The sequence below is a fragment of the Cariama cristata genome, unplaced genomic scaffold, assembly GCF_000690535.1.
Source record: "Cariama cristata isolate BGI_N322 unplaced genomic scaffold, ASM69053v1 scaffold761, whole genome shotgun sequence".
NCBI classification, from domain to species: Eukaryota; Metazoa; Chordata; class Aves; order Cariamiformes; family Cariamidae; genus Cariama; species Cariama cristata.
Window position 1 is genome coordinate 24,989 of NW_009599598.1, and position 12,855 is coordinate 37,843.

General features: G+C 37.1%; 1 protein-coding gene across 1 annotated transcript in view; it reads left to right on the forward strand.

The window, feature by feature from the left end:
• Positions 1-12,855, forward strand: part of BRE (brain and reproductive organ-expressed (TNFRSF1A modulator)) — a gene marked incomplete at its 3' end in the record, with an annotated part of 91,580 nt that overhangs the window by 24,951 nt on the left and 53,774 nt on the right. Inside the window, exon 4 of the mRNA XM_009709717.1 lies at positions 6,981-7,075. Coding sequence (XP_009708019.1) covers positions 6,981-7,075 — 95 coding nt within the window. The remainder of the gene's footprint in view (positions 1-6,980; positions 7,076-12,855) is intronic.

Genomic DNA, 12,855 nt, shown 5'->3' on the forward strand with positions numbered 1-12,855 from the left:
ATTTCTCTTTCTGTACACCATCTAACACCTCTTTTTTTCTTTTTCTCCTACAAGAGCATTTGTCAGTTGAAGTTAAAGAAAAAAAAACCCCGTACCTACAAACCTTTGTCCAAGAACCAAATAACTATCCTGCATATCCTTCCTATATCTTTTTAATTTTATTGGAAAAGTGGGACTTGATTCACTTGCCTGACTATAGGTGACTAACTCTGAAGTTCCCTAGGGTATCTTGCTTGGCCTTTTCAGCTGCTGACCCAAAGGGCAGTGATCTCTCTGAAAAACCTTGGGTCATAGCTGCCATAAATGTGCCCCAAGGCTTCTCAAATGGCACTAAACAACTTGGTGAAACAACTGAACCAGGCTTACGGAGACTGAGTCCTTTGCAGCTGTGCATTTAGTGGAGCAGCTAGAATTTCTTCTGGAGTGTCAGAGAGGTACAGAGAAGGTTGGGGGGTTTTTTGGTTTGTGTTTGGTTTTTGTTGTTTTTTTTTGTTTTCTTTTTGTTTTGTTTTTATTGCAATCGAATACCTTTTTTTCAAATGGTCTCTCTATTAAGAGATGTCTTTGAATCTTTAATACTGACTTTTCTGCTTTTCCTTTTCTGATACCTTGATTCACATGTGAAGTCAGAAATGCAGCTCAAAAGCATCCTGGCTTCTTGCTATCAGATGTTGTCTCTAACCTTCAAGAATATTTCTGAATTCTGCTAAACAACCTGTAAAAAGTTGGAGCTACACTTCATTTACTGTAATAGGGTTATTGTTTATGATCAGGTGAGCAAAGGTCCCACAGTATTTCCAAACACCATTTGAGGGTAGCTGTTCTCCTGTGTGGGCAGAAGTCCTGCTCCAACAGATCATTTTAAGAGGACCTTCTGAGGTTTAATTATCCTCTTCTGCTTGAGAGAAGAATAGCCTGGCAGCAGCAACACCACAGCAAAAATAGAATTACTCCTGTATCTTCTTCCAGAAGTAGTTTTGTATTTACCAAAGTTGTATTGTCATTTCAGGAACTATGTCTTTCTTGCCAATCAATTAATAAGGAGCTATAAAGGTAGTGCATTACTATATTTGACTTAAAGCCTGTAGAGCAAAAATCTTTAGGGTGGAATCTAGTGGCAAGTTGGCAGGTCTGCATTTAGTTCATTTAAATCCTTTTATACTGCTGACTACACTGACTTAGTATCTTGGTTGCAGATTGTAGTAACTAACTGATTAATTTTGTACCTGTAAATACAATTAACAATGGCTGCTTTAGGTAAAAATTTGTTTATAGGGGGGACGATCAGTGTTTTTTGTCCAGAATTTATGTGGCTACTAGAAGAGATAGGTTAGAATTCTAAATAGATGAGTAATGTAATTCCACTTACTATCTTTTTCAATATTCAACAAGAGCAGTTTCTTTATTTTCCCAAAACTGATTCTGCACATAAGATTGGTTACTTGCTTCAACACTGTTCCCTATTTCTGTGAATGCATTTCATGATCAATTTTCATATGGATTGTTTGTTTGTTTCTTAAAAGCCAAGTGGGTTGATCTTCTTCATATGATGCATTCCATTCAGATTGATCTTATTCTGAGCTGCAGTGGATGCACATGTTTATTCTACATACTTAGTGCTGACTTAGAAATTCTTGGGGTCAGAAAAAGCTGAAGAATATAGATATTCTTTCAAAAGCAGAGTTTAGGAAGTTAACTGGTATGTTTTTTCCTAATTTTGCCTCCTTTAGGTAAACAGGGATGTTAGTGCTGCGGCACTCTTAGTATAACATCTTTGAATACTACCAAATTTACAGTGTGGTTAAAAAAAGAAAGAAAAAAATATACCCCAAAAGGGAAGTTATGAGAAGAGGAAAAACTATATATAGGATAGGCCAGTGGAAAGCAACTGTAAGGATTTAAGAAATTTCTCGGGTTTTGACTTACACCTGTCTTGCTTGTAGTCAATCCTTAGAGCTTTGTTAGACTTGCCTATGCATTTTGATAGATGAGAAAAGAACAGCGTGTGTGTGTGTGTTAAAAGAAATGATAGCTTTAAGTATTAATATTTGTATCTTCTTGTCTATTGGGAGCATATTCACTTTTCTTTTGAAATCCTGTAAAGTAAAATATTTCAAAATTTAATGCTGTTTGCCCGGGGAGAGAAAAGGAAGAGAAAGTAATATTTTTGGATAATGAAAAGCAAAAGATGTATAATACATCCCTTTTTTTTTTCCCCCTCTAAATTTATCTTTGATTCCATGGCTTTAACTTTATTGAAGTAATTTTAAATTCTGTAGTAGTCTTTGATCGGAAATGTAATACCACTGAAGTAATTGTTGGCTCGTATATCTACAGGAATGAGCTAAATATGGTCTGAGTGTGAAGGTTTTGCTTGCCTTGTACTTACAATGGAATGGTCATGGTCAATAGCACTGTGGAATACCACAGGGTTTGCCTTCTGTCAATTGAATAAGGGCAAACAGAGTTGAAACATATGAGGAACTACATACTGATGTGCTGGAGATGCAAGGAAAGGGGTATTTGTTCCATTTAGGCGAGAAGGAGGGGAGAGAATGCAGGACTATATTGATTTTTTTTTTTTTTTGTGGTTTTGCTTTCAAAATTAAAATGGTAACCATTCTCAGACTCTAAGCACAATAATTTTTCAAATGGCTTTGTTGGTTGAAAATTCTATGTTTTTAGTGCAGCACAATTATATTTGAAGAGGATAAGCCACAGGAAATATCATGTAAGTATTAAATAAGGTAGTTTTTGAAAGAATGGATATTTCTACTAGGTGAGGACAATTTGGTAGCTTGTGATTCAAAATATTTAACAGCTTCTATTTTGTAAGCTCACTGCAGAAACTAATGTTAATATTTATGTGAAGTAAAACCAGATTTGCTGTTACGTTGGCCGTTGTGATTGTTTAAATACCTTTTATTTGAGTGTAAAGAAGCATTTTTTCATTTATATGTCGTAGCCCTGCCAAGCAAACTGTTAACTGCAGTTTTCATTTCTCTGGTTTGCTGTATTTAACAAGAACAAAACTCAGATTTAGAATTAATTCCCTCAACCTTTAGTCTGATTTGTAGTGGTGTATTTTTGTTGAGAATATATAACTTATGAAAACAGCTGATGCTCCTAGTTGCAAATAGGGTAAACTCATTCCTTGGCGCTTAAGCATTCTAGAGTCAAAGGTATTACTTTTTCTGCCCTAGTATGGTAAATTAAGCAAGACATAAGAGAAACTGTATGAAAGGGGAGAGCATGGAGCAGAAAAGTTACAGAGGCTAGGGATCACATGGGTGAATGTCTTATATGGTTGAAAGAAAGGTTCTTTTTTCTTTTCTTTTAGCAACTAGCTGAATATCTTTGGATTCATTGCAGAAGTGAGACTTACTGGAATAAGATTTGACTGTGAGGGGGTGCTTTTTCCTTTTTAAATATGTGAAAAATTTGTTCTAAGGTCAGATCTTAACATCTTCAATAGTAAAACGCTGTATTTAACTGCCGGATGAAAACCACTGATGATAGAGAAGCACTGCTCTTTTCTAACAGTTTACATTGAAATGGAATCACCGTTTTGTTCTGAACATTTTTATTAGTTGTCACCCAGCCTGTGTGAGGTTCGATTGTAGCAGAATAAATTAGGGTTTACATTTGGATAAAAACCTATAGTACTGTAGGAAAGAGCATGTTAATGATTCGTTAAATTACGTGTTTCTGTTTTAGAAAATAAGAGCAGCATGATTTTTTTAGGTACCGTGGGGTTGTAAAATGTTTTGAGTATGGTCTCAGCACTAGTGTTTTGTGATTGTATGGTTAACAGGTGCTGAAATAATAATTTTATTTATTTTGAAGCCTAGAGAACCCTTCAGCCATGTACTGTATAGCCTTTTGGAAAATGGCTATAGGGAAAAATAATCTTGAGATACACATTGGCTTTAATGCTGGTATATTTGGTCTCAAAATGATTTTTTACTAAAGGGACCTGGGAGTTTGCATTTGAGGCATGTTTACCCTGGGCAAGTAGAAGCAATTATATCAATTACAAGTAATAGTAACAGAAAATCAAATATCACAATGTTAATTTTGACTGTTTTCTGTCCCTTGTAGTGAATAGTTCCTTGATATCAGTAGGTCATGAAAACTTTTTAAACCAAAGTATCTGCATAGTTGGTCACTCACTGTGGATAAGGAGTGATATGCCGCTAACATTCAGTGGAAGAAGGGGTGTGACAGAAGGTGGTAAAGAAGAACTATGAGCATGTGAGAGAGGTAATAGATGGGTTTGGCCAGCTGCAGCTGGGATGTGCCTGACCTCAGTGTGACCACGCATCACGCCTGAGTGGCCAAAGAGGGTTACCCACTCCAACTGTTCGCCCTGGTCCCACGGCAGGAATCACTGCATGGGATATGAAGCTGACCTGAACCCCAAATTGTAAAAGTTTACCACTTGGCATCTTAAACTAATAATGCCAATTTTAATTTACTGTCATACTTGAGCACTGCCTATGATAATGTTCTGGGAGCTGCTGTGAGTTCTCTTCATGTTTCTGTAGCACTGAAAACATTGGGGAAAACAAGAGTTTGTACCTGCTTAAACCTTCACATTGCACCTACTGTCACAGCTTTCCTGAGGTTCACCCGTTACTGTGGAGCTTGCAGAGGTGAATACAGTTTATTGCCAATCTCACTACTCTGAGCAGAGTCTTGGAGCCACCTTGTAATGTAAGATTCTGTGATAATTTTTCGCTAATCAGATATGGAGGTATAACATAAAAAAATGCAGTTATTTTGATCCTTCTTTTATTCTAAGCAGCATTTTGTAGTATCTGTGTAGTTGGAGTGCAGCTTCTAGTGAGCTGAACTGATGTGTACTGTGTTTCATCAACTCTGTTAAAGAAAAAAGAGAATGAAAAGCATGCAACTAGCAACTGCAATATGAAAAGTGTGTTAAATGAGTTTTTTAGCATCACATAAGAACATGGCAAAAACACAGATACAGTTCTTTCCTTCTGAGTAGCATTGGGCTGCCTAAATCACAGGCCAAGCTTTTTCATTGTGCTGTGATCTGAGTTATTCATAACATGCCTCTTTAGGAAGCAAAGCTCAGTCAAAGAATGTATTAAGGTGCTCTCTCCTTCAACATGTAACCTCAAGAGTTGCCTGCTCTGTATGTAGAAATTGGTGAGGTTGTTGTAAGGAACCATATGTGACTTTTTAGTTGTAGTAAATATGAAGAAAAGAGTTGAATTATGGTGGCATAGGAACTATCCAGTCTAGTAAACATCAACTTTTCTGGCCATATGTGACTTTTTAATTGTAGTAAATATGAAGAAAAGGGTTGAATTATGGTGGCATAGGAACTATCCAGTCTAGTAAACATCAACTTTTCTGAAATCTTCATTGCTATATTACAGTTTAGGCAGTCTGGTAATTATTTTCTCTTACTTAGTATAGGTGCATTTCCTGTTGCAATTTCATGCAATTTCCTCTAGGATTGGTGCCTGTTTTGATCTTCTTTTAAATGAAATAAAAGATTGATTTTATGTTGACTGTGTTGAGTATTTTAACTGACGGACATCTGTTACTTCTTGCATGCCGTACTTACACGTGCTCCTGACAGTTGAGAAAGGAAGGCAGGAGTGCAGACAGGAGAAACCCACACTGTGCTCTACTGAGTCGCATGATCAGTGAGTTCATGATTTGGAGCCGTACTGTAGAGCATACCTACCCCAGACTGGCCATTGACTTCTTGGTCATAAGCCCTCATCCTCAGCAAATTAATCTTTACAGCATCTTTGCTTCCAGCTAGAGCGAAGATAAGTTTACAGAATATTAGCAATTAAAACTGTCATGTTCAATGTCTTGAGATGGTGACATCACTGAACCAGCAATGTGGCTTTAAGTGTTCATGTGTTCATCTAATGCTTTTCTCCAGTTCTGCATTCATAATTTTTGAAGCAATAAAAAGTGATTTAACTTTCTCTGAACTGTTTATATTATAATGCTTACCACACTGGTTTTACTTTGCTGTGTAGATTTTAAACAAGTGGTAATACATAGTAGGTACTGACTTCTTTCTTCTAATGCCTGCTACCTCACAAATCTGCTTTATTCAGAAGCTTGGAGTTATTCTTTCATATCTTCGTAAAGACGAAAGAGTGATTGGGAGGTAGAAAAGTAATGCTAGATGCAATTATTTTTTTTTCTTGAGTTGTAGGTGTTGGTTTTTTTAAGAGCTCACATGCAGATGACCACCTCTTGGCCTATATGAACTCTGAAGTATGTGTACTAGTGAAATAATACAACCCAAAATTCTTTGAACTATCACATCAGTAATTAATTGTATGCCTTTTGACACTGGCAAGATGAGAACTCAGTGCCAAGCTGTGATGAAGTTTTATATTTTTAGTTAATTTTAGTCTCTCCATTTAAATGCGTAATACTGCATTTCTCTTGGCCAGAATTTGGATAGTTGGAATGGTTCCTATTGAACTGCGTGTTCTTCCCTGTAAGAGTTGGGGGTGGCGAGGAGAACAGGGAGTAAGTGCTACTAAGTTTTAAAAGCTCCAGTATTTTGAAAATCCTCATTTTAGTAATTTGCATTTGACTTTAATGTGCAAAACACAGCAATCTAAAAGTGGTAGTTTTTTTAAAACAAGATCACTTTTCTATCTCTAGTGTTTGGAGGCAACCCTCAATAGTGTTTGAATTGCCATTTGAGATGTGAAGCAATAATGTATTTCATGTTTCATTGCTTGCAGAGGAGGAAGAAGCTGTGCCTCAGGAATTTGACTTCATCCCCCAAAACATCTGATGCTTATCTTGCATGTGAATTTTTGTGAAAATTATATGGATATATACATGAAATATATTTAATGTAGCTATGAAATTTTAAATTAAAAAGGTGTATAATATGTACAATATTTTACTTATTTATAAGGACATATATAAAAGTGCAAACAGTGTTTTCATTTATTACTTTTCAGGGGATATAATTTTCAATGCTCACTATCCTGACCTGCCACCAGATTTTATCTTTGGAGAGGATGCTGAGTTTTTGCCAGATCCTTCTGCCTTGCATGTAAGTACTTCACTGTTTGAGAACCTTATACCATGCAAAGAGACTTGGCTTTTTTAGAATAGCTTCAGCAATAGGAATTTGCTAACAATGCAAAATAAAGAAAAGCCCCACCTTTTATCTCACTCTTATGTCACTTTGTCTTCTAATGTGATTTAAAGTTGAATCCATAAATGTGGGGGGTTATAAAAATATTTTAATCAAGATGACATTCACAATAACTATTCAGAGTATCTTTAGAAAGATGTCTATTTAATATGTGACCATCTTGAAAGATCTGTCTCGGCAAAAAGAATTGGTCAATTGTGTCTTTAAAAAGCATTTTGTTCTAGAAAAAGTAGCACAATTTTTTATAGTGGTCTCATTTTTTTTTTTCCTATGAGGAAGGATAAAACCAAGTTGTATGTTGTTAGAACCACCGTGTCAAAGCAAGCTATCTGCTCATATGTGTTAGTGTTACCATAAAGACAAAGAAATGGCCTTTTAAATGGTGGGAGGGTCAAAAATTAACTTGAGAAAATATTTTTGCATAGTCTTATTACTATGGAAGAAGAAACACCACAACCTGAAACCAAGCATTTTGTTCACTATTCAAAATTAGTCTCAAGTAGTAAAGCCTTGTTTGAAGAAGCTAACAATGGTTACACTTTTGAAATACTTCTCGCTCTCAGAAGTTACTAGTAGTTACTAAAGCCATATTAAGCTATTTTGAAACCCAGAGTGTTTTTCTCTTTTACTCCCTCCCTCTCTTTGGGCTCTAATCTGCTGCCTTTGCAGACCTGCAGCTTTGTTTCTGGGTTGACAGTATTGTTTGTCAAGAGGATTTGGGCATGTTTTTTCCAATAAGTGTCCAGTGCCTGTGGTTGTGTCAGAAAATCTGCCTTTGCCAGAGACCTCTGCTGTAATTCCTGCTCTGTCACCCACACAGTAGGTCATGATCTCACTTACTTATTTTTTTTTTCCTCTAAATTTTTGACCTTTATTAGAAAGTTGACCAAAAATCATTTCACACTTCAAATATATTTCATTTTATAGGCCGCCTGTAAGGGTATATGGGAGTCACTGGCATAAACATAAACCTGGAAAGTGTCTTTTAATCCAGCTTCCCCTGGTGTAGAGCCTTGCCAGGAGGGAGGCTCTATGCATAGTCCTCTCCTGCAGCCTCTCTTGTGCTTTATGAGCATGTCCCCAGAGCTCCCCAAAGTCAGTCAGAGGCTGTTGTGCTGTTTTGTTGGGTGCGGGACTACAGGTGTTATGGCGGAAGAACATGAGGCAGTGGCTGCAGAGTTGAACATGTCCTTGTCATGTGACATGACAGATGCGTTCTTTTTTGGTTTTAGCATTATTCGCTTCATATTAAGTTATATTAAGAAACTACACAATCTTAAAAGAATGAGTTTTAATAATTATTTTTAGCATACCTAACAATTTTTAAAAGTTGAATGTCTTACTTCTTTTCTTTCCCCGCTCACTTCCCTGTTAAGCTTGCAAACTCCTTTGGGAGGGAGGCATGGTGCTGCTGAAGAGCTATTTTGTTAGGCATGTTTATAGAAAAGGTTTTCTTTTATATGACAATTCTAGAATTGTTTTCACACTCAGTTCTCCTATTTTCCCCGTTTCTCTTTTGTTGTTTCACAATTTTACAACCTCGTGAGAAGTATTCATACTAGCAACCACTTTCTGCAGTTGATGTTAAAGGCAGAGGAGCACTTTTTAATGTGCTGGAAAACTGAAATTAGTAACAAGTAGCAAATGAGATATTAAATAAAGATAATTTGGAGCATCTTGCAGAAATGCTGTTCAGATGGGGAAGTTTGCCGAGAGTGATATAGTGCCATATTTCTCATGTGAAAAGATGTCACTAGCACTAGTGATCCCCAGGGAAACCTGCAAGGATAAAAACATCCTTAGTTTTCTTTCTTTTGTCTTTTGGGAGTGTTGCTTTTCTTCTGCCTAAGCACAGAACAAACTTCCACTTCTCCACTGGAAAGCAGCTTGAAGAGCCATTTGCTCCTTAATACATAATGAGATATTAACCAGCCTATTTTAAACAAACCAAAAAAGAAATTTGCAAGCCAACAGCTTTCCTTTGGTCATTATGCTTTGCTATAGTATTCACTATGTAAATGTAACCTTTTTTCATAAGGTCCTTGGTCATTCTCCTGCAGTCCATCCTGACAGTATCGGAGTGCATTATCTCCATTGTGCAGCTATGATCTATATGGTGTATTGTTGCTTTTGCATTTGCCTTTTAATGTTCAACATGGTTTGCAGTTTTTCTTCAGAACATTACATTACGAATAACTTGCTTATTATACCAAGTATTTGAATAACTGCCTTTTTTCCACAGATCTTGGAGCTCTTTAATGAAGATAATTTTAATTGAATTCTAAGATATTAGCAGAATTCCTTAATATGTTAACATATCTTCCCACTGACTATAAGTAAAAGTAGATTAGCACATTGAGCATAATTTAATGCTCTTGAGCAATCTTCAGATACTTTTGATGCAGCAGTTCCTGGCAATCAAAACATAATCTGCCATGCACAAAAGCATGTAGATGGTATTAAAAGAGCAGTGCAGTCTCTAAGTAATGTGTGCTGCTGGATCTGTAGGAATTCTGACATTGAGCCTTCCTGCACTGCTCTCATCTGCCTGAGTGTCTTGTTTTCCAAGCAGAAGTCATCACATGCTGTTACGTGGCTTGAGTCAGTCATTATACTTAGCTTGAAATGAGAACCAGGTACTCCAGATTCCTCAAGCTCGTGTGGCTCTAATAGCGACTGTCAGTAGACCTCCCTGAAGACATTTGAATGACTGTGCTGCAGATAACTTCAGTCATTCCTTCAGTTTCCATGGCCGTGGGCAGACCTTCAAGTTAGGTTTTCATCTAAGCATGGTAACAGGTGTTCAGTTAAGCAGCTGTTTGCCAGACAGCTAAAACAAGCTTCCAGAAATACTGCATTTTAAAAAGTCAATGCTGTAGGTGAAGACTTCATGCTATCTTCCCCCAGAAGAATTCCTAAATGGTTGGGCCAGTATTTCAGCATTGGGGTGATATGTTGAACCCTCTTGTTATAAGCAGAGCTAATCAACTGCTTTGTTAAATTGATCTTGCAATCACAGAATCAAGTTGAAAATGCTTGTTGAAACTCAGCTTTCCTTCTATGTCTTGCACAAATACTAAAGTTACTTTGGTTTGAAACTCAGGTTGAGTCTCAAGTTCAGTACTGCAAAATACGTGCTTCATTACATGCCTTACCAGAAGTAGTTACTCTGCTGGTCACAGGGTCTGATTGTGTGCATTCTGATCTAGAATGATGTAGACATTGAGGAGCAACTCAACAGAGGGGCAACTGTTCCTTTTGTTCTGGTTTGTCATACAATTTTAATTACAGTCACAGGGCTAAATTCTTTAAGTTGGTAATGCTATTCATGCTCAAAGCATTATTAGAAATAAACATATTTATTTATTTTCATTAAAAATGTCCTCGCCTATCATATGCATTTGATACTTGTGGTATAGTATGCATAAATAAAATCAGCTTATCAGAATGTAAATAGAAAAGTTCTTCTCTGCTCTAGTGTTTATTCATTTTGAATTACAAGTATTAGAAATATATTTTAAAAACAACCTATGATTCACTCCGTTCTGATTAAAAATTCACTTGGCACAAAACATTAGTGATTGTGTACAGATGAGATTAATTTGAAGCTCATTACAATGACGCCAGTTTGAGTAACAAGAATTGTTTGTTATGTTAGCCTAGTTGATTGTTAATGTGAGCCAGTTAATAACTGAAGTCCTTATGCAAAATGTTAACCCCATTTTTCCAATGATTGTAAAGTATATTCTGTTTGGCAAAGAGGAGACAATAGCAGTATATGCAAGCTAACTGTCAGTTTAAGGATTTGGGTTTCTTACCATCCTACTTCAGGTCTCCACCTAGTCTCCCCAGAATTATTCTGCCCACCTATTGCTATCAAAAAGGCTCCATTAGCCTTAGAGAGGATGGAGGTAAGAGGACATTACCATTTCCTGAAACCTAGTAAGTGTTGAATGTGTCCTTGTGGGCTAGTATATATGGGAATACTTAGTGCTGCATTCGCATGGGAAGGAGGACGTTGCTATCACAGAACTTCCGAGAATGGGCCACTGCATTCTCATGCTAGTACGTAGCATTGGGAAGACTGTTTCCCCTTGTCTAATTGCTAATACTGAGTACAGATTTCAGTCACTGTGGAGTTGATTCAGCTACTTGTGCTAGTCAGGTGTATTGGCTGTCATGCTCTGTATCTTGTGTAGAGCAATGTTTATTTTAAGTTCTTGTAGTTATTAGACTCCATATTTATCATTTGGCTGTATGATGACTGTCATGAAGGCTGTGTTGTTTTCTGTGGCTGTGTTCAAAATCTTTATCATTATTACTGTCGACTTGCTGTGTTAGCTTTTAATGGGTAGTGAAGAGATCCTTTAAATGTCTCCCTCTTCTATAATTGTTCTTCAGTTACTGTCAGGTGCATGAGACAGATGTTTAACAGCATCAGTTGCTCCTGTGCTCAGAGTAACTACTAAAAGGCCCAAAGACCCGTTATATTAGCTAATGCCATGTGAACTATTTTGTTCCAAAAAGTCTGGCTGTTGTATTGTTGGCAAAGGTGCAGGCATTATGTGTTCTAGTATGAAAGCCCCACATAAGGGCAACGAGCACGATGGTTTTCAGAATATGGCTGTGAAGTCATGGTGGTGGGTTCTCTTTGTCTGGGAAATGTGTGGGTAAGTTCTAACTATTTTAGCGTTACTATCTCTTCTGCTTGCTCTATTTGGGATGGCAGCAGCAGATTTCATTCTTGGACCCCTAACCTACTGCTCTTGTACTGAAAGCCTTAAATTACTTTGGTTTCAGTTGAACTTGGGGAATTTAAGTGAAACAGAATGCAGGATTGGATCCTGCATTTTATTAGATTTTTTTTTCTTACTTTGAACTTCTTTATATTCACATTTTTTGTGTTTTTTCAGTCATGACTTGACTTTATATGTCAAGATGTGTTTTGATTGTTTATAATCTAGTGCTATTTACTGCTTAACTTTCTAGACCAAACGTGAATTCTGAAAACTCTTAATTCCTGTCCTTATATTGATCCTACCCATTTGTGTATATGGGGGATGTATGTATGTGTGCATATATATACACATATATATCCGATACATGTGTATGATCACTGAGGCCTTGCTGAGGTTGGTCTGGTATGGATAGGCAGTGGTGACAAAATCACATTTTATACCATCAGAAGAGTAATTTAATTCAGGAACTTTCCCAGCAGAAGGACCTTTTGACTGGTATTGTTGACATTTATGGTATACGTTTTTGTCCAGGTTTTCAAATGATAGCGCTATGCCGGAACAGCATTCCTCTTTAAGTCAGACCTGAAAGAATCTAATTTTGAATGTATTTTGCTCTGGTTTTGAGCTCCACAGAGTGCCCCCGAGGAATCCTCATTTGTTTCCTTGACCCAGCTAGCAAGGGGTGCCATAAACCAGGCAGAGGTTTTCTGCCTTTTATTTTTGCTGTGCTTGTACTGGGTTTAACGTGAGAAATCCCCAAAAGAGGATTCTGGCTGGGAATCCTCTCCTGAGGTAGCCTGGCCAGCTCTACTACAACCTGTGTGAGGCCAGTGTTCAGGAGGTCCTTCTGAGAAGTCGTACGGTGCCAATAGCAAGTGTTAGGAATGTCTGTGTAGCCGTGTGATAAAGACGGTGGCTATACAAACAGTTCAGCAG